The sequence below is a fragment of the Patiria miniata genome, unplaced genomic scaffold (genome assembly GCF_015706575.1).
Source record: "Patiria miniata isolate m_02_andy unplaced genomic scaffold, ASM1570657v1 HiC_scaffold_7, whole genome shotgun sequence".
NCBI lineage: Eukaryota > Metazoa > Echinodermata > Asteroidea > Valvatida > Asterinidae > Patiria > Patiria miniata.
This window is the reverse complement of record NW_024037074.1, coordinates 23,014,880-23,036,560: the sequence shown is the minus strand read 5'-3', so window position 1 is coordinate 23,036,560 and position 21,681 is coordinate 23,014,880. Positions and strand designations below refer to the sequence as shown.

The following is a 21,681-nucleotide window of genomic DNA, read 5'->3' as shown; positions in this document are numbered from 1 at the left end:
CAAAATGCAAGTTACTAAGTTTTTTGGCTGTGCACTTTTTTATACAAGCTATATAAAAAGTGTTCAAAAACTTATGGCATCTCGACACTTTTCCCGCCAAATTCTGAGCATGTCACTGGGGCATGAACCATAGTCCATAAAAGGATCTGTTGATAGATGACCTCGTTTACTATGATGCAGGGACACTAAAAAACATTATATATGTGCGTAGTCTTGAACCCACGTTTAATCGTAGATTTTAACTCATTAATTCCCCGGCAACATTTTTGGCTTTGCAACTTCAAGATATTGAGTCCAGGCAAGGAATAAATCTACATAAGTTAAACCCTGCTAAATGTGATTTTGTTTGTTTGTATTTTTATGGAAAGAATGAAGAGTATGCTTTTACAAACAAATACTTAACGATACAGGCCACGAAAAAAAAAACACTGTCCGACAAAAAAAGTCAATTCTTACGGCACTGCCTCGACATAGTTGCCGGGAAACAGCCCTGTGAGGCCATTCAGGATACCCTCGAACCACCCGTCCGGGTTCTTTTTCAACACGTAGATGATGTCGTCTTCTTGGAAAGTCAGCTCATCATCCCGTGTCTGCTGGTAGTCATAGATGGCGATCACTGAAAAGATAACAAAATAGCGGAAATTGAATGTGTGAGTTAACCTCCTAGTACTTCAACTGTGGCATTCACTCGTGCAGACAGCTGAAGGGGTAGGGCAAAACATAGTTAGTCTGTGTGCTTAGTCTATGGGAGAACGTTATATTATAGGGACAAAGGGAAAGACAATGCCCTGTCCTCAGATGTAATGGTAAAATACGACTGTGTGTACATATATGTTTGTGTGTGTGTGTTTGAAAGTTTCCTAGAAGCGCAGTAAGAAGGCAACAGGCGGACAAGCTGTGTCAACCGCATGGCTTGGCTCTTCTAGATCTGGGCACATATCTTGGAGAATCTAGGAGAGATAGCGTTTAATTGGGTCATCAAATCTTTGAGAACTCTGCATATGTTTAAAGCTACAGTCCATCATTTGCAGCTATCCAAAAAGTATCTGATGTTACTTGTTGAAAAACATACTTGGTTGAAAAATTAAACTAAACTCCCTGTGAAATTCTTCTTTCTGGCAAGCTGTCATTTTGAAGAAATCAACGAATGAAGGCCTTTCCAACAGTGCATCTAGATGCACTGTTCGTAGTTCGTTTTAGTTTTATTTGGCAAAGCACGCGCAAGCGTTGGCACGACGCACAAGCACGCGCAGTTGCTATAATTTATCAAATCGTTGCGCGACATCGCGTAGCTGCAATCGGCTCAGTGTGAACGTGTCTCGGACGCTGAATTCAGACCCAATTCAAAACATGATTCAGCAACTTTTGATTTGAAATCGAGATCCTAGAATGCTGTTTTTCTCGGAATATACAGCGGAAGCTGAGCTGAAACTTCGTCAGGTTAGTTGTTCAGCACCCTTCTTTAGATTTTGAGCACGTTTGTTGCTTCAAAGGAACAAAATGCACAAATTACAAACGACGGACTGTACCTTTAAAGGTAATGTACATGTATGAGTAATGTTGTAGAACTTAAAGGCAGACTTGCTTCATGTCCAAACCAAAACTCACAGACTCCTTCTGTCCATTGTCAACTCACCTTTATCTATGTAGTCTGCGGGGGCAGATAGGTCCACGTCACTAGTCTGAACAAACTCCGGTGGTGGGGGCATCTCATCATCAGCAATGCCCATGTTGGCTGGGTAAGGGGTGTTATCCATGGGCGGGGGAGGGGGTAATGATGACACTGTGAAACACAAGGAAAAACAAATTTGGTGTAAGCATCAAACCTAGGACTTGGTCCAAGACTGATTTTGGGTCTTGTTTGCCTCAGAATTTATAGGCACCAAGAGCAGTAAGACACAACAGTGACATTGTTCAATGGGACTAGCTCCCATTGCATCAGAATTAGCAGTTTGTGCACTGGTGTTCATAGTTCTGCGCACCAAGGTCCTAGAGACTTTTACACTGTGTTGCATCTGGCAGGGTTAGCGTCAAAGTTTGGTTTAATTTTGATAAGAAATACAAAACAAACTATTTCAATGATTTCCCCTTCAGCAAATACATGTATGAAGTTGCCAAAGCAAGGATGTTGGGTTTTGTTAATACCAACTTTTGCTTTAGAAACATGTACATGCATTCACCTCAGTACCAATGTCTGATTTCATGGCGCTAACCAAAGATTTCTGAAATTCAATGTGCAAAAAGTAGACATGATAGATCATCATTCTGTGCTACCATAGTTTTCACAGAAAAGCATATGTAGTATCCTCAGCTACAGGATGTGAACATGCGTAAAACCCAAATTCCTGACTTACCAATGTAATGTATATATATGTAAACCATATCCATGTCATTTTCGGCTACAGTTAATAAGAGACTTTTGAGACGTTGGTGGCAGCAAACATACCGGTCCTTTTCCATTGTTTGCGTCATATTGAGCATGCGCGCTTTGGCTTACACATGACGTAAACAATTGAAAAAAGGACCGGTATGTTTGCGGCCACCAACGTCTCAAAAGTCTCCCATTAGGATTCTTTGATACAGTAGGCAGAGCCATAAGGTGGGCACTGAATACCGTATGAATCAAACTGTAATCTCTTGTTTTTCAGGTTGAAGTACGTTACATGTGACTTACACTCCATGGTTGCATCTGGCGGAGGTGGTGGGGGCATGATACCTGGTGGACCCATCATATCTGGAGGAGGGGGAGGCGGCATCATCATCATCATGCCACTCCCATCCCCACGTGGCACACTCCTCCTTGCCCCCATATCTCCCCCGGAGACTACAGGAGGAGGTGGGGCCATTGGGGGAGGAGCCATCGAGGGAGGGGCCATCGGGGGAGGAGCCATCGCAGGAGGTGGAGCACTGTAAATCGACATAGACGTACGATGGCCTTGGTTGGGCATCCCTGGTTCTGGGGGAAAGGCTGGTGGTGCAGGAGGCGCCCCCATAGGGGCCATACCAATTTGACTGGGCGGGGGCGGGGCTTGACCAAATGCTAATGAGGGTGGGCGCTGCTGTCTGCCCAACTGGGGCGAGCCTTGGGCCGGCCCTTGATCTCTGACTGAGTAGGTATTAGGTACCACGGGTGCATTGGGCGGCACAACGGGTGCATTGGGCGGCACAGAGGGGCGTCGGCTGGTTCTACCCCAGGAGCCAAACTTGGCGCCCGGCATCGGTTGGTAGATGGGGAAGTTATTGTCCTGGCTACTCATAGTGCTGGTACTACTGCTGATGGAGTCAGTGCGCTGCTTGCCCATGTCCGGGGTGCGGCCGGCTCTTGGGGGGTTACTGAGTTTCATGCCATGTCCGGTGTCATCCAGAACGTTATAGTCGATCGGGGAGGATTTATACTTCATGGGTTTCTCTGGGTTGGCCGGTGCGATGATCTTGTGAGTGCGGGGACAATTCTTGTTGGTCGTTAGCACACCAATTTCCCTTCGGGAAACTTTCTCTTTGTGGATGCTGACATTCTGTATGACCATCATAAAAAATAACATAAATTAAAGCAATAAATGAATAAAATCTCTCATTAAAATAGCCCTAACCCCTTCAGTGATTTACTAGGAACCTTCCTCGCTCTTACAAAATCCAACACCAAATGGTAACGCAACACCAATACTGTTGGACTCTGATTATGGTGGTATGCGTGACCACCTGTAAAGCATAATCAGTTTACTAGTTCAGTACTTAACCCCAACTCTCTAGGCCTTTTTGCTAGGATGTAGCCTCAATCCTGCAAAATCCTCCAATTGGCCTCATGGAAAAATAGCATATAGCCTCAATCCTGCAAATTCCTCCGTTATTTCTTGAATATGGTCCATGGAGGGGTGACCACTGCCTGAATCCTGCAAAATCCTCCGGCTATGACTGTCAATAGGCAGAGGCAGTGACATCCTGGAACAGTGCGGAGGATGTCATGTATAATCAAGGACTAAATTTATGCACGGCTGAGCATAAACAACACAAGGTCCGGCCCAAGACCTTGACACAGTGCGTACTCCGAAATCAGCAAAGCACTTTTGCCATGTAACCTTAATCCTGCAAATTCCTCCAAGTTGCAAAAAAGGATTTTGGAGGATTCAGGGCGGTTAGGGTTAATCCAACAGATTCCAACAAAACATGCAATTACATTTGGAGGCTTGAGGGTGGTTAGGGCTTAGTTGGCATCAATTGCCAATGCCAAAAAACGTATGGAAAAAAAAAAACAAGTCGCCGCACCACTTCTTGGGCTAGCTCCATACCAGAAACCGGAGGCTTTTGTTTGCCCTATGGACAGAGTCTAAACACTTTGTTGCAACAGGAAATGAGAACGATTTCAGACATGTACGTACCCTTGCTATGTGATTAATACTAGACTCCATGTCAGCGAGTTGTACTCCTTGTAAATCCAGCATCTGCAGCATGCTGGTAGCCAAGGTGTTGATCTGATAGGCCACGCTGGCCAGCGACTGGGTAGCATACTGTTTGGTCTCTGCCAAGGCATCTGCCTTGTTCGCAGCCTGCCAAAAACAAAAAAAACCACATTTTCAAAGATTGCATTTTATTCTGCAAAACCCAAATGATTGCAATATGTGTAGCCAATAAAAGCATCTATTCATTTGCAAACAAGTATTTATTGGTTGCTACATGTGTAACCATTCAGCACTCCAACATGAAGACTCTGTCAGTTTCATGAAAATGGGTCTTGGAAAGAGATGAGGAATTTTGGAAAAGGAAAAGTTTACGAAGTTCCTGGATGGCTGGGCTAACCTATACAATGGTTAAACACAATTTACTTTCCATCAAACCATCACCTTATTTCTTGTTGGTTCTAAGCATTTAAAAATATTACCCAAAAGTGGGTATTGTCTCTTATATATGTAGGAACTGGGCCTGTATTACTACACAAGCACTTTTTTCCCCAATAATTGAGTCTAACTCCCTAGTGTCTTTTACTAAGTACTGGACCAAGTCCGCCAAAATCCATCAATGACCCTGCTTCATATAAAGCTTTGGGACCAAATCTGCTGAAATCCACAAGAAGACCACTACTACTATAGGAGGATTTAAGACTTGGTACTCATGGCTTGCTTACCAAAATCCCCAAAATGGGGGAATGGATTTTGATGGAGTTGGGAAGGTTAGGGTTTATGTTATGTTGGGGGGTGCTGTGGTCCAATGGTTACGGTGTTCGACTGGTGTGCCGTGGTACATGGGTTCGAATCCTGAGTGTGGGAACATGGTGCTTGTGCTCTTGAGCAAGGCACTTTATCATTATTGTTTCGTCCTTCGGATGGGACGTTAAGCCGTAGGTCCCATGTGTTGTGTAATGCACGTTATAGGACCCAGTTACACTTAATGCTAAGAGAAGGGGTTTGCCCCAGTGTTTCTGGCAGTGGCTGCAATATGCACCGCAGCACCTTGTAAACCCTTATAAGGTGCTACTTAATGGGACTCATATTTCTCATAAACTTCATTTACCTGTCTTTATTAAAAGACATATTTTCCAGCGCTTTGAGTACCTAATTGGTGGTAGATACGTGCGCTATATAAGACTCCGGTATTGTTATTATTACTATGTATCCAATCACCAATTGTGAACAGATGGACACTCAATTCTCAGATGAAGAAAAAATATATAACTAGAACGGCGAAGCCGCCATGGCTCGCTGTCCAAGGCAGGAAGGGAGGCTGAAGGTAGGGTTTGGGATGGGCATGATGGAAGGGGATCAGGATTCTTGTTGATGTGCCTAGGTGTAGGGGTCAATTTTTAAATGTCAACATAAAAAGTCAACAGATTACCTAATAAATACATGTGTATATAGGTTAGCCGTCACTGTATTATGGGGGAGTTTTCCATTGTTAGGGTAATTAGGACCCAGTTGTGGATTTTTGCAGCCCCAACAGTGTCTTCTGCTCCCCATACTTGTATTACCATGGGAAAACTCTTGTGTAGTCGCCACAAATGCAGAACAAGAATGGGTATACATGTACATGTAGACACAGCACCATCACCACCTTCCCCCAAACCTTACCCCATCCCAAAACCTTACCCCATCCCCAACCCGCCCCTCCCCCACCCAACCCCTACCCACACCCATTCCATCCTCCCCTAATCATCCCCACCCTATCACCAACACATCCAAACCCCACCCAAACTCCAATCCCCATCTCCTTCCCCCTCCCCTGACCCGTACCCTCCCCTACCCCAACCCCCTACACCCACCTACCCTATCTTCCCCTATCTGTCCTTACCCATCCCTACACATCCCCACCCCAACCCTTACTCGAATTCCAATATCCCGCCCACCCCATTCCCCCACCCATACATCCCCAACCTGACCCCATGCAACCCCTACTCTGATCCCTATATACTGCCCCCTCCCCTTATCCAACCCCTACAACAACCCATCCCTACACATCCCCAACCCAACCCCTACTCCGATCCTATATCTCGCCCCCTGCCCAACCCCCTCCAAACCCAACCCCTACATCCATGCCTATCCTCTCCCTACCTGTCTCCCCCTACCTGTTCCCACCCCACCCCTACAAATCCCCACCCCACCCAAACCCAGTATTCCAACCCCTCTCCCCACCCCACCCCACCTCAACCCGCCCCGCCCCACCCATCCTAGCTCCCCTACTCATCCTACTCACACAAACCCTAACTCCAACCCTATCCCCCACCCCACCCCACCCCACCCTCCCCTACCCCATCCCTACTCCAACCCCATCAACTAAAAGATCAAACCAGAAGCTCATGCACATCCCCAAAATGCATAGTGTACATGTACATGTTATACCGGTATACACACATGTACATGTTATACCAGTATACATGTACATGTAACAATTAAAAACTTTAACATTTCCTTGAATTAAAGTTCCTCAATAAAATCATATAATTTACTGCAATGATATGAACCTAACTGAAGTTATAGGCCTAGAGATGATACCTGACAACTGCATTTAATTTTTTCCCCCAAGTTATAAACTAGAACCAAAAACTTCAACATTTTTATCTGAACGCGGACGGACGGACGGACGCCCGGCCGGACAGACGGACGGAAATTGGTATTACATAGGCTCGCATCTGCTTCGCAGCTCGCCAAAAAGGACAATTCTTACTTTTTAAATCAACCTGATTTATTATTTAATTAACCAATAAATCACACAAAAGTCGCATGGGTTAGACTTTTTTATTTTCATTATTTCAAATATATACTTCATTTTAAGTTTTTGGCCAAATGTGGCAGTAAAAAGTTTGAGGTCGGCAATATGCCTTTAAAATCCAGGTACAATGTAGGTCAGATTACTGTATTAAACCACACAATGTTTTAGGTCTTACTGTATTACGGGCCCCGTTCCTATTTATTAGTATAAAAGAACACAAATATACCTTTTGCTTTTTGACTCGCCTAATTACTGCCATTACTGGCACTGCTAGTTAGCGATGTTCAAAATCAATAACACATTGTAACATGAGTGTCGTAGATTAAGGGCCGGGTTTTGATTTTTTTAGGACAGTTTTTACGGCAAAACGACAAAGAAAATGACCAAGCGCAGCAGGAAAGTATCTATAGATGGTGTGCAAAACTGTCTTGATTCGTCTTGGCATCAACTGTGTAAAATTAAAATAATTAAATAGGGAAAAAAATCCATACTCGGACGTCACTTTTTTCAATTAATTTTCTAGCGCCAAAAGTTACATCTTTTATGTTTATTCCTCCACTTTCCCTCCTCTACTCTCACCCTCTCCTTTCCTTAATTTCTATTTATTAATCAGTCAGTTACTTCATCGGGATTCGAACCTCTGACGCTTGCTTGATACACGAGACTCTTAACCGCTAGGCCGCGCACGATCGCTGTTGCAATCATCAATCTTTGGACGTATTTGAAGTATCCATTGAAATAAACTAAATATTCATGAGAAAATAAATATTCATAATGACGTATTGCACTATCATTGGCAGGCTCATGCGACGTCATGGTTGTTGATGTCACGTGTATAACGTACCGCTGTCTTTTCAGCCACTACAATCAGTTTTGACCGGCTGCTTCAAGTTAGTTCTGCACGACGTATGCATCCAAAATGTGCTCTAAAAACACATTTTGAGTAAATTTTTTTCACCTTTACACAGCTTCCTGGATTTCTTTTGGTTCAAATGACAAGGTGAGGTGACAATAAATATGTTTGGCAGCAGATAAATTGACATCCGAGTATGGAACTTTTCCCTTAAATAGGCTTAGGTTGTTAGCCTTAGGCCCAGGAAATTTGCTAGGACCACATTTTCTGCCAAAAGATATTGTTCAAATTCAACTTTTCAAAAAAAAAAGGTCATTAAAGAAGTTGGCCTTGTTTGTCATCCATACCCAGCATGCACTGCGATTGCGGACTTCCGTACATGTACACGTACACATTACACGTAGCCTAATCAAAGCAGCCAGTGCAGTGAATCACACACACGACACAAGCACCGAATTGTATCATCAATCGGGAAACAAACGGGATGTCAACCAGTTGCAAAATACTTGCCTTTAGATAGTTGTCTTCACAGTAAGACGCCACATCTAGCAGATTCGCATGACTGTCCTGCAATTCTTTTCGTCCTCCAGGAATTTCACTGTCAAAAAGCTCTGCTAATCTGGACATTTTGACTGCAAAATGTCTGACCTCAAGTCACGCTTTGGTACTTCCGCATAATATACCAAGTCTTCGGTGGTGACCTGCAACGGGCGTTCCATCCAAAGTGTGTGTGTCTATTCGGATGGCAGGGTACCAGGTATATTTTATATGGGTACGTAGCCTCCTTACCGGGCGTGTTTATATATGTTTCGTGTTAAAGTGGGGTCGTGGGAAAAAATAGGTCACCGGCTTACATTTTTTCCCGACTGGTAAAAAATAATATTTACCCCTTTCATTCTAGATTTTTTTGGCTAATTTCGCTCTATTTCTTGGGGAAGCTTATTCTTAGATGCGTCGGCGCAATAAGATTTTTTTCCGGTGGGATGGGAGTGGTTGGATGTTATGGTTAGGTTTGGCAATAATAGTTTGCTGGGTCGATGACCGTCACGGTGGAGATGCAAAATTGAATTTTAGGGGGAACGTAGGCCTACATTTCCTGTTAGTGACCAAGGACTCAAGTTCCTGGTCCCCTCCTTGCAATGTAGCCTATATACCATGGGCGTCAATCCTGGGGGGGGGGGGGGGGGGGGGGGGGGGGGGACAGGGGGACATGTCCCCCCCCCCCCGCCCCACTTTTTGAAGGGTGGGGGACACAATATCAAATGTCCCCCCCCCCCCGACTTTTGAACTCGTGCCTCATTTACAGGGCCCTATTATGTACTACAATGTATCTTTTGCTAAGAAAATATTGGTTAAAGTGGTCAGAAATTGCCTCAGATCGCACCACAGAGCATTTAGAATCCAAAAATGTTCGGGGCCCTCAGGCCCCGAACCCCACGCCTTCAGCTTAGAATATAATAGCTTATTCAATGACTTCAACCTCGAAAATGATTTTCAAATTATTATCTTTTGCTTAGAAAATATTGGTTAAAGTGGTCAGAAATTGCCTCAGATCGCACCACAGAGCATCTAGAATCAATTTTTTTTCGGGGCCCTTAAGCGGGCCCCGAACCCCACGCCTTTAGCTGAGAATACAATAGCTTAGTGTAACTTCAACCTCGAAAATGATGTTTAAATCATTATCTTTTGCTTAGAAAATATTGGTTAAAGTGGTCAGAAATTGCCTCAGATCACACCACATGAGCATCTAGAATCCGAATTTTTTTCGGGGCCCTTATGGCCCGAACCCCACGCCTTTAGCAGAGAATATAATAGCTTAGTGACTTCAACCTCGAAAATGATGTTTAAATCATTATCTTTCAGAAAATATTGGTTAAAGTGGTCAGAAATTGCCTCAGATCACACCACATGAGCATCTAGAATCCGAATTTTTTTCGGGGCCCTTAAGTGGGCCCCGAACCCCACGCCTTTAGCTGAGAATATAATAGCTTATTCAATGACTTCAACCTCGAAAATGGTGTTTAAATCCGTTATCTTTTGCTTAGAAAATATTGGTTAAAGTGATCAGAATTGCTTCAGATCACACCACATGAGCATCTATCCCTAGCCTGAAGCGGGCCCCGAACCCCACGCTGTAAGGGCTTCGCACTTCGCGCTTGCATTATTTCTGATCAAGGTATGTCCCCCCCCCCCCCCACTTTTGAGAAGCGATTGACGCCCCTGCTATATACCATCGTTCCTATCAATACCATTTATTACGTCAGACTCACTAGTTTGAAGACAGTCTTCTCAAAGGGTGGGGTGTGAACTCTTGTATTTCTAGAAAGCTTGACCAACTGAACCAGATATCATTTCGAAATTCGAAAATAGCACGGGTCAAACATTGTCATTGACATTAAATTATGTAGACATACGCGTCATATATTATTGTATTCTTTGTGGTGGCTATTGGAAATACGCCTGTAGGTAGCCCCAAAATGAATAGTTTAGTATTATTTTCATTACGAGCTCAAATCTGACGACAATTATAATGTACCATCGCGCACTGCATGCAGTCGGTATAGACCGAAAATAAAAGAAAGCTTTTGGTAAAGATGGATGTCACTTTATATTCACAATGGAATGAGTGGTTTACTCTCAGTCTCGATTTTGTGGAAAGAGCAGTGGTGGAACCAGAATTCAGGGGGACTGTTGGTTTCTAAGCTTATTTTCGGGTGGATATGGTGGTTGATGGGTATACGTTGCAGTCAATTAACACACAGAAAATAATGAAGTAATGAAGCAACTGTGGTATTCAGTGACCTGGGAAACGTGTTTTTTTCCCCATATGTAAATAATATTAACATTGCTCAGTCGGGGGGGGGGGGGGTTGCATGCTGAGCTTGAAAACAATAATGTCAAGTTTCTTTGTGGCGTGCGTGTGCTTGAAAAAAACTTAATTACTGAGCCAGTGTCATATGAAAATCAGACTCGTATGAAAATAGGACTCTTTTTTTCCTTTTATTGGTTAAACCCTCTCACGTGACCGGTCCCTCTCCTAATTATCTATGCATAAGCATGCGTAATATTTCATAAAACCTAAATTTATGCTACACCGGTTTCGATAATACACAGGGCGGGGCGAGTTGGCCAGCATTTTTATCCACCGCCTTAAAGGGGCATTATACTGCTCGGCTTCGTCTCGTGAAATAGAAAAGTCCAGATTTTACCTTGCGATAATATTCCTCCAATTCCACCCTGCATACTATTCAATGCAGCGCACACGTTGTGTGTATGGTACACGTCCGCAGAATGCGAACCCTGTGTGGCTGGACGGATGATCCGGCTCGATTTTTCGGGGATTTTGACATTTTTTAAATGCTCTTTCTATTCATCAATTTGTTTAAAACACGTTTTGTAGCCCGCTTTGGCGCATTGGGTCGGGAATGTTTAAAGGAAGTTACCAACATTGTAAGAACCAATGCCTCACTGACATGCCAGTAATTTTCAGGGGAAATTTTTGGGGAAGTTTACTCGAAATGGCGCACGATATTAACAGGGTAAGCCGTGGCTCGCGTATGGGTGCATGCACACCGGTAAATAGGCCAAAATCCATCCGCCGAGCTCGTGAATAAAAGTTATACCCTCAAAATATTCTATATTAGAGAGTTCTGAGCGCCGTAAAATTGGGGCAATTGAAGAGATATATGGTAATGAACCTCTGGCCCGGACTTGGGGCTTCCAATTCTGAGCGTTTTGGATGCTATTGGGCTCGAAAGTGGCGCTATACTGCCATGTTGTGGAGGGATCGTTTTTCAAGATGGCTACTTTTCCACTTTGGGGGAAATAAGGGTCGTCTTCTTTGGGTGAGAATGTCTAGAAAGTCAATGGTCAACCCACCAAAAATGAAAAGAAAACGAAAGATGATATATTGATCATCTATTATTCTGTGCAGCTTGAATACCTGTGAGAGTTCTGAGTATTTTTAAAAGAATTTTGAATTATGGGCATTTAGCACTAGTGTCTATGGAAAATTATTTGCAGGGTTGCATCCGTATGGAGGAAGTCCAGTATCTGATCAGACAACATAATCAGGGGCTATGCGTGTCCGGTTGCATGGTATTATAGGCAACATTGGTATACCGCGTGATAGCAATCGCTATGGGGAAATATCGTTTTTCCGTTTTCGGTTTCCTTTCCTTTCTTTGCTTGTCAGTCATGTACAATGTATAACCATTTTGAACACACCTGAAGCTGGTCTTTCTTTATAGGCCTAAAAGTAAATGCATTCACGTGTGGCCAATCGTGGACCAATCGGGCGTCATACTAGTAACATTTGTCCATTGCCAATCGTGATCAAACTGTGAAATCGCACGGTGTTTGTTAGGTTCTGTTCCATTCTCCTTGAGTCTTTGGGGTCTCACATCATTGTTCATGTATTTCCCTATCACATGTAGCATTGCAGCGGTTTCTATGGAGTGACATATTATAGGCCCACACCACGTACATGTACTTCGAACTTGAAATTTGATGGGTTTATCGACTACATGCAGTGGCGCAGCCTTCAGCTCATCAGACACCGAGGTGGTCCGCGATTTGTGTTCACAGGGCCGTTCACCGGGCCGGTACGTAGTGCCGGAGACGCGCAAGGTATGTATATACAGTACTATTAGGCCTATCGCTTTTAATCTTTTGGCTAACTTAATTCAGTTGTATAAAGGCCAAAAGCTTAAGTGAGAAGTTTTTCCCATTTGCTTTCCCAAAGCCTTTTTGTTTCCATTGGAAAATCACCATGACCATTCAGAACGCAATTTCGACTAAATAAGTCTATAATGTTTGTGCGATCACTAGCGCAGAGCTCTGTTGTGGGTCATCCGCCGGGCGATATTTTTTGGTCTCGTTTTGAGTCATAAATCATCCGGTACATATTGATCGTTGATGGCCGGCGTTAGACGATCAAAACAAACCCTCAAAATAATGCATTGGCTATAGACAAAGTTACAATTTGTTTACAAATTGGATGATGTGGTCACGAGATATACCAATAACTTTCAGCAAACTCAGTGTTCTCCACTGCGCCGAATGTGTATCACTTGAAATATGATTGATGTACATGTGGTGTTGAGAATTTAATTTGAGAAACTGTTTAGTGTGGAAAAAATAACATGTAAAAAAAAAATACTTAATATGTTTGGGTTGCATGTCGGCAATTGCTCGTTGGTTTGACGTCACAGGTAATTAGTTACCGTGGTCTATGGACCTACGTACGCCTAGCTGTCATGCGCAACAACAAAGAGGTACATGTTCATGTGACCCCGTTTGTTTGTATTTCAATGGAATTTGATCTGTATGGTGCGCTTCCGGGTTCAAGTCATTACAAGATTGCCATTAAAAATGATTCACTACAGCTATAACGATGAAAAGTCGTCCATGCAAGCGCACCAGTTACCTAGTTTTTCCGCCGCCTGGACGGATACCTGTTTGTTCTGATGGTTTGCATTGAGTCGGCATTTTAACATTTCACATCTGTCCTTTTTATCCCGATTATTGTTATTATTAGTTAATGAAATTCGTTTTACCCTTAGATACATTTAGGCCTACAAAGCAGCACGGTCTAAATCGACAATGATGAAACTCGCAGCAGTATGTTGTCTTCTGGTGCTGACAGCCTTGACAACGGCCTCTACAACGGCCTCTACGTCCCAAGGGACGGTTGCCCCTGGTTCTTCATACGATGGCTCGCTGTTAATTGGTGCCTTCAACATCCAAGTATTCGGAATCAGTAAAGTTGGTAAAGTTCACGTATTGCAGACGTTAGTTAAGGTTAGTAAAGTGTCGCACACTTCGTGACGCCTAGAACTTATTTGTGTGTTCGTTAATTCTTTAATATGTTTACAGCATTAAAGGGAATATACAACATTTGCAAACATCGAAAAATAAAACTACAAGTTTTTACGAAATACCTTAATATGATGTTGGTAAATGACAGTCTAAAGCATCCTGTAAAATCATGGCACCTGGTGTGAAGTCATTTTCAAGAAAATGGTATTTTTAAAAAAAAAATCAGCGGTGGTCGGCCGACCACCGTTGGAAATACCTAACTATTTTTCAACTACTGCTCCAAATTTACCGTTAATTTAGTCCAAATTTTGTTTGCTATTGGTTACATGGTCATGAACGGGTGCAGGCCAGCTAGACTGATACCCTTACCTTACAATTTTCCGGCATCTGTAAATTGGTCCATCATTTATATTTAGTGGAGTCAGGGAACCGGACTACTTGAACAGTTTTGTTTTTCTTGGTTTTTCCAGCATTTTCGAACACAAAACTTCAAACATGTCAGTGTAACAGTATTTGAACTATTATACTAACCCCTCTAGTTCATTTTTGAAAAATACAGCAAAAGCCAATGATGTATATTCGCTTTCATAATTGTATGAATTTAATTTCTTTACATTTAAATATACAATGTATAGTAAAGGATAGATATTTTGGTGAAATGCATTCATCGCTATATGCAGGATGACCTGTTAAAAATGGATACATGTCATTTTACGTATTTTTTTGCGCAGATTTTGAAGAGATATGACCTTGTGTTGATTCAAGAAATCCGCGATAGTTCTGGTACGGCAATTCGCACACTGCTTGACACTCTGAACTCGTAAGTGTAACAAAATACTCTTTGCTATACACATTAATGTTACAGTGTAATGGAGAAAAGTGCCGTTTTTAGTATTTCAAGATTTTGGTGTCTTTTACAAAAGATTATTGTATATGTAAAAGTCGAAATAGTTAAGAACAGAGTACTGTATTAAAAAAAAGTGAAAAATATTTATCATTGCTCATAAGATTAAGATGACTTTTAGCCAGTGTTCTGTTGAAGAAGTTACCTCAGTGTATGACTGCGTAATTAAAAGAGTGAACTTAGGGCTATAAGGCCAAAAAGTCTCAGGTTTCTGGTATGGAGCTTGCCCAAAAAGTGGTGCGGCGACGCGGCTTTTTTTTACAGGTTTTTTTTCTTCAAATTTCGGCTGATGACTGCAAAATGGTGCCCGACTAACCTTAGTGCAAATATATGGGAGTCCAGAGAGGCCACATGAAGCTTATTCTCGATCGTAACCCCATCTGAAAACACGATAAAATTGTGTAGCAGCAGGATTCCAGTCAAACCAGTGAGTTTGGAAGTTTTGAGGCATCATCTTTCATTGGAAAAAAAAAACAACCCTTTTTCATTTTGCCGACGCGCATTGCTACGGTGACGCGCGCGCCTACCAGAAACCGGAGACTTTTTTGGCCCAAAGTTGTGAAAACCTGAAAACATTTAACTTAAATTTCCCCAACTTCTTATCAGGGAGGTCCAGGACAAATATGAGATGGCCTTGAGTAGTAGACTCGGACGTACATCGAGCAAAGAGCAGTATGCATACTTTTACAAGTAAGATTCGCAGAATATTGTTTTTATTTGCCTTTTGATGTCATGACCATACCACTTGTTGGCATCGAAATCTTGTCTGCCAGTGATTCATTGTTACTTTGAGAAGCCTGTTGTTGGTCATCCTTTTACTCAGTAATGAAAGCGAAACCCAAATGGCAGGACCATTTGTTCAGTGAAGTTCTGCATGTAGCACTTACAAAATCTAGGACATGAAAGCCCAATTCATAAGCTTTCTTTTAGTACAAGAATCATTCAAATCACTCATGTACTTTTCAAGTTTAAACACAAACACCGTTTTGAAGTTCTGTCCACGGATCACCCCCAAAAAGGTAAAGGCATTGCAACAAGTCACATATATCTTTATATGTGAATTGTTTCAAATGGTTTAAAATTCCGTAACTTGAATTCGATTGATTCTTGTACTAAAAATGCTCACTAATTCGGCTTAATCATATACTGTATTTTAAAAGTGCTTCATGCAGAACTTCACTTTATACAATTAATGGTTCTGACATTTGGTTTTCGTTATTTGTTTTACTCACCCTGTACTGAACGTTCCTGTGCGCATGTGTCTAAATATACACACGAAAGTGTCAACCCGGTTGTGTCACGACCCGGTTGTGTCAAGTCAACCCGGTTGACCAGGTAACATTCGTCCAATGAGAGCACCAAAAAGGTCGACCCCGGGTCCATGATCAAGTTAAGACATTCGTCCAATGATAAAGCTCTCAGAAATTAGAGATGACCAGCGCCCTTAGATAGGGAGGTTGGGTTGAGCGAAGACCGTTTGGGGCACTATTGCGCAGGCTTTAATAATCTCAAAAATATAATGTTCATCTCTCAGGCCGAGTCGGCTAACTTTGCTTTGGAACTACGTCTACGATGACGACAGTGAAGATAAATTCGAGCGGGAACCGTTTGTTGCTTATTTCGAGTCGCCGACAACTGGTAAGATCACGAACAATAATTAGGGTCGCGGTCCCCCAAATCACGCTGAAAGCAAGCAAAGCAATGAAGTTTCCCTGTTTGTTTTACCAGAAAAGAAAAACTGTTCATTGATATGCGCCGTAAAACCTGCACGGGAAATTCAGAGCATACCTCACGACTCACGTGCGCTGTATTCATGCTCAACATGTGCGTGAGGAATTTCCTGGCCGCTGTCGAATTTCCCAAGATCTTTCGAAAGCGACCTCTACCATCGTTGCAAATTTGGTCCAGTCTGGGACTGGTAGCGTCTTGGCAAAAGACGAACTGCAGAGTGTCGGCTCAAAGTGACGCTGTTTTATATAGGCCCATATAAAATTCGATTTTTGGCTTTTTGTTTGTTTGGTGTTTTGGGTTGTTTGTCTGTTTGTTTGTTTTTTATTGGTTACCACATTCCAATTTGGATCAGGATATTCAGGATAAGCCCGTATATTGTTACAAGTTTGCCCTCCTCCAGTGATGGAGATGAGGATTCAATAATAAAATGCAAATAATGGACACTCTTTACGATTACAGCCATGGAACGCTTCGCAATGATCGGTGTACATATCAAACCGAGCGAAGCGGTGGCGGAACTTGACCACCTTGTCCATGTCTATGATGACTACGTGAACAAGTCTGCAGGCAATACGGTATGTTTGGAACACAACAGCCACATTTAAGGACTTTCTAATCATTCGTTACACTATGACCAATTTGCTTGAAACCATTTTCATCCGAAACAAGTCGACAACGTGATTTTTTTAATGATTTCTTTTGAAAATCTGATTCATACTTGTCAGTCGTATAGCCATTGCTTTTTCTCAAAATAGTTTTGACGGTCCTTTTTGTACCATACCTGACTAAAATGACTGTCACTTAGAATTAGACTAGTTACATATCTCACTGAACGTCTGTCACTTGTGATTACACTTGTCTGGCCGCAGCTTTATAGGTGATCTATACACCGCGTGTGTATTAGTCTGGCGCCACTTGTTTCGTGTACTCCATGATGATACATTTTGTGTGTACATGTAGTCAAGTCTCAATGCGAACGGCAGAAGTGTATTTTCAACTCCATCATAACGTTATCACTACACAGCCCATTCTACAGAATTTTAATCATTATAAATCAATTAAATAGCTTTTTTCGCGCTCAGCTAGCTTTACCAGGCTTTTATCATTTCTCGATAACGTAAAATGTCATTTGATTATGTAACACCCATCCTCCTGAGGACGCGAGCACACTGCCCGAAACGTCGAGTTCTCCACTCTACCAACCGGTTCTTTTCAGAACCACACTTCTTCCAAGAAGAGATTACGTTCCACATGGTGTTACCCGCAGATCTCTACTTAAACGATTGTTTATTTAACAACAAAAGGTCCGAAATAAAGTTCTTCTTTTTGGTAATCATTGTTATGCAGAATGCCATCATTGCTGGTGATTTTAATGCCGACTGTCGATACGTCTCTAAGACCGCCCTGAAGAACTCCCTCTTGCGATCGGACATGCGATTCCGTTGGATTATTCCCGATGACGCAGATACAACTGTTGCCGCTTCAGATTGTAGTTATGATCGGTATGAGTGTAAAATAAAGATCCCCGATTGTTATGGTATTCCAGGTTTGCATTACAGTGTGCACCAACGGAATGCTAGACGTAGAATGTGTAACCAACATAAATATATGGTTTGAAAGATACGCCTTGATTCACTTTAAATGAGACAACAAACGTCCAAATCTGATAACTTTTGACAAAGTTATGAGTAAGAGAGGTCAAATTTACCATGGGACCAAGTTTTCAATTGTAGGCATTGGAGAATAGCCTCTGCGTGGATAATAATGCCTGGCCTACAAAAAATGTGTTTAGCAAGTTAACACAATTCTAAACACTTTTTGCTATCTGTTTGTAAACATGTTTTCACGCTAAACACTTGTAGCGTGAGGTGATAGCAAGAAAGTGTTTAGAATTGTTGTACTCGCAAAACACATTTTTGTAGGCAATAGGCAAATATCCACCAAGAGGCAATAAGCTATACCTTTGTCACATGCCTAAAATTTAAACCTTGGCCACTTTGACCTCTCTTGGAGAATTACTCATAACTCTGTCAAAAATTATCAGATTTGGACGTTTGCTGTCTCAGTTTAAAGTGGAAAGGCGTATCTTTCAAATCATACCTACATTATCTATATTGAATACACATTTCTACGTCTGGCATTCCGTTATATTTTGCTTGCGTTTTTTTAGGCACAATGTATAACGTTGCTATATATATAGTTAATTTATGGCTTGTGACGTAAAGAATACAATTTTAGTATATCTAAAAAAAAAAACATCGTAATTTTGGTAACCTCCAGACGGCGAGAACTTGCCCGAGGATCAGACATTCATGTGTGCATGAGCCACGGTAACATGCAAATTTTATGCGATCCCGCGCGCCAGCCAATGGGACTCTAAAAACTGTGAGGTCACTTCGATCAGAAATGTGGACTAAGCTGTTGATTGGTCAAGTTCACTGCAAAACTGCAGTGTTAAATTTACACTGTTGGTATTTTATATAGGACCATCTGGTGTTAAAGTTTACTGGTGTTGTCCTATATAGATACCGAATGGTGTTAAATTAACACTACAGTTTTTACAGTGTTGGGGGCCATGTTTTGATAAAACAACAACAACGGGTTACGGAAGACCAAATATATACAAGGCGCCCGCTGAATGGTCAGAATCCCGAGGTCAAGACGCAGTCTTGTTTTGCGTATTAATCTGCTCACATTATCATATACCCTTGTTGTGCAATTCCACAGACCAACGAGAATGCACTGTCGGGGGAGATAACTAAATTACGTCATCCTGCTGTTGACCAATCCATAAACAGTAAAAAAAACTTTTCTCTCTGTCTCATTCTCTTTTTAGAATTGTCCTTGCCGGTGACGATTTATTTGACAGTTACCAACAAAATAGAACTGGTGCGTTTTACTTTGATAGAGAATATCATCTGGACATAAACATGGTAAGAACTCGCTCGTGAGATACGGATCACCAGAAAAATGGCATTGATTTTGGTGATGCATTTTTGATAAGTGTATCAGATTTCGATTGTGTAATGCGGCACAGTTTGATGTAGAATTTGGTGTATGGTAAATAAGGGTTGAAGTTTATGTACCTTTTGCATACTTAACTATGATTCTGCACAGGAGCCTGGCCGCACACTAGGCCAAACTGTTTTGACAACATTGGAGTTTTGATATTAATGTCTTAAGCATAGGCTACTCTCTCTTATTTCCAATGACCGAAGATTATAGTGAAACTTATTCAAGATATTGATTTTTTTCACTCGGGTTTTGTCTGAAGTGATTCTATTTCAAAGTATTTCATTGTAGAGCGATTTCCACGCTATGTGGTCTATCCACTCTGCATGAAGATTAGAGTAAAGGCTTATATTCATCTGTGAACATTTATTATTTTAACAGGCTGCAGAAGTCAGCGATCACTACCCGGTTGAGATGTTTATCAAGGGAAATCTGGATCTCGAGTATAGGTGCGTTTTTATGTCTGTGTTTCCGACGTAGATTTTTATCCAGCATAGAGTTGTATTTATACTGCCCGAGCTTTTTATGAATTTTGGGAAATTGCAAATTTTCTAGCAATACCTATAGGTTGTGATGTAGGCCTAGGCTACTCATACGATGCGAGAAAAAAATGCCGATATCCGAAAAAATTATTTTGAAATACTAACAATTGGAGCCTTAATTCTGCATCCGATTCCAAAATCTTAGAATTGACGTATTACCGATAAGTATTAATTTGTGATCTCACGACATAATCGCAAAAATATCACAATTTGTACCCCCCCCCCCGGCATACACATTTTATTAGTAATAATCATGTGACATATCTAATTCATCGCATTCGCATGAATTGATGTAATCAGAAAATATGTGAAGCCACTCTTTGACACGAAGAAACGTACCAATGTCTTTTTAGGAGAGCAGACATCTTTAATAAATTTATAATATGAACTGTTATCATTTGGTTGTGGTATTTTTGTTTATACTCGCAGTCCTGATGCGATACAGCCGATGTTGACTGCGTACTCTGACAGCATCAGTCGCTCGGGGAGTTTCCGTGCCGTGGTGTGGATGTGTCTGCTCGTAATGGGCCCACTGATGTTCCCTTAATTGTGTATCAACAAAGTCGTCCAGTCGTATACGGTTCATCGACACATGTACTATTCAATGGATCAGACTTTTCGTAAATTAATTGAATTGAATTGAAGGTGTTTTTTTTTTTAAATTGTTCCTACCATTCTCGCAGTCCAAAGACTGAATTGCGATGGTTTACAATTTACAATTTAACAGAAATAATTTTAAAAGGACCATTTATACATATGTTAGACATTGGAATATTCTTAAAAGACCATTATTTTTTTTATGCATAATGTTAAACATTGAAATATTCTAAAAAGACTCTTTATACATACATGTGCATTAAAAATGTTAAAATTCTACCTAGACTAGATAAAAAGAACTGTGTTTTGTATAACTGTATATACACGCCTTTCAATCAAATACAATGATACTATTCATGGTACAACTAAAGAAAAAAACAGTATACTTCATTCTATTCATTCATTATTAACTAATGACAACATTAAGCTTTGATAGAAAATGACCAAACGCAGCAGGAATATATCTATAGATGGTGTGCAAAACTGTCTTGATTCGTCTTGGCATCAACTGTGTAAAATTAAAATAATTAAGGCAGTGTATATTTTGCCGGAGACGGCAAACCTTTAGTAAACGTTAGTTTGCCGGATGTGCACTGAACATGCGCAGTTACTGTTTTTTTGTACTTAAACATTTTCCCGTGACAAGTTTTAGTCTGGCTCCATGCCAAAATTATCGTTGTTACCTCGTATTCACAAGATGAGATTCAGACCATTTTATAATTTCAGACTTTATTTCCCTTTAAAAAAAAATCCTCCAGAGCCACAAATCTGAAAAAGAAAATGTAATACTCTGCAAAAAATGTTTGAGACATGTTAAAATAATAAAAGAAGAATATTCTTATTTATTTGGGGATGAGAAAAAAAAACTTTAAAATGTGGTGCTGTTGGAATCGAACGCGAGTCATCCCGCCTACTAGAGCCTTTGCTTAACCACTACACCAAACGTGCTACACAACTTTTGGTGGGAATTTAATACATCTTATAATTCAGCCCTATTTTAAAGAGTACAGCGCCCTCTGTTGAAA

At 41.5% G+C, this 21,681-nt stretch overlaps 2 protein-coding genes across 2 annotated transcripts; one reads left to right on the top strand and one right to left on the bottom strand.

Annotated features, from left to right (window-relative positions):
• Window positions 1-45: 45 nt before the first annotated feature.
• On the bottom strand, window positions 46-8,791 carry LOC119744518 (abl interactor 2-like). Its single transcript, XM_038220469.1, has 5 exons — window positions 8,561-8,791; window positions 4,377-4,544; window positions 2,675-3,515; window positions 1,637-1,783; window positions 46-616 (listed from the first exon to the last, which is right to left on the bottom strand). The coding sequence occupies exons 1-5, from the start codon at window positions 8,675-8,677 to the stop codon at window positions 453-455; spliced, it is 1,437 nt and encodes a 478-aa protein (XP_038076397.1). The 5' UTR covers window positions 8,678-8,791; the 3' UTR covers window positions 46-452.
• On the top strand, window positions 8,713-21,265 carry LOC119744520 (deoxyribonuclease-1-like). The gene is made up of 11 exons (XM_038220471.1): window positions 8,713-8,822; window positions 12,487-12,679; window positions 13,615-13,852; window positions 14,602-14,690; window positions 15,381-15,464; window positions 16,309-16,412; window positions 16,965-17,080; window positions 17,853-18,007; window positions 19,342-19,438; window positions 19,899-19,966; window positions 20,489-21,265. Exons 3-11 carry the CDS (start codon window positions 13,655-13,657, stop codon window positions 20,604-20,606), a joined length of 1,029 nt encoding a protein of 342 aa, XP_038076399.1. The 5' UTR covers window positions 8,713-8,822; window positions 12,487-12,679; window positions 13,615-13,654; the 3' UTR covers window positions 20,607-21,265.
• The last annotated feature ends 416 nt before the right edge of the window (window positions 21,266-21,681 follow it).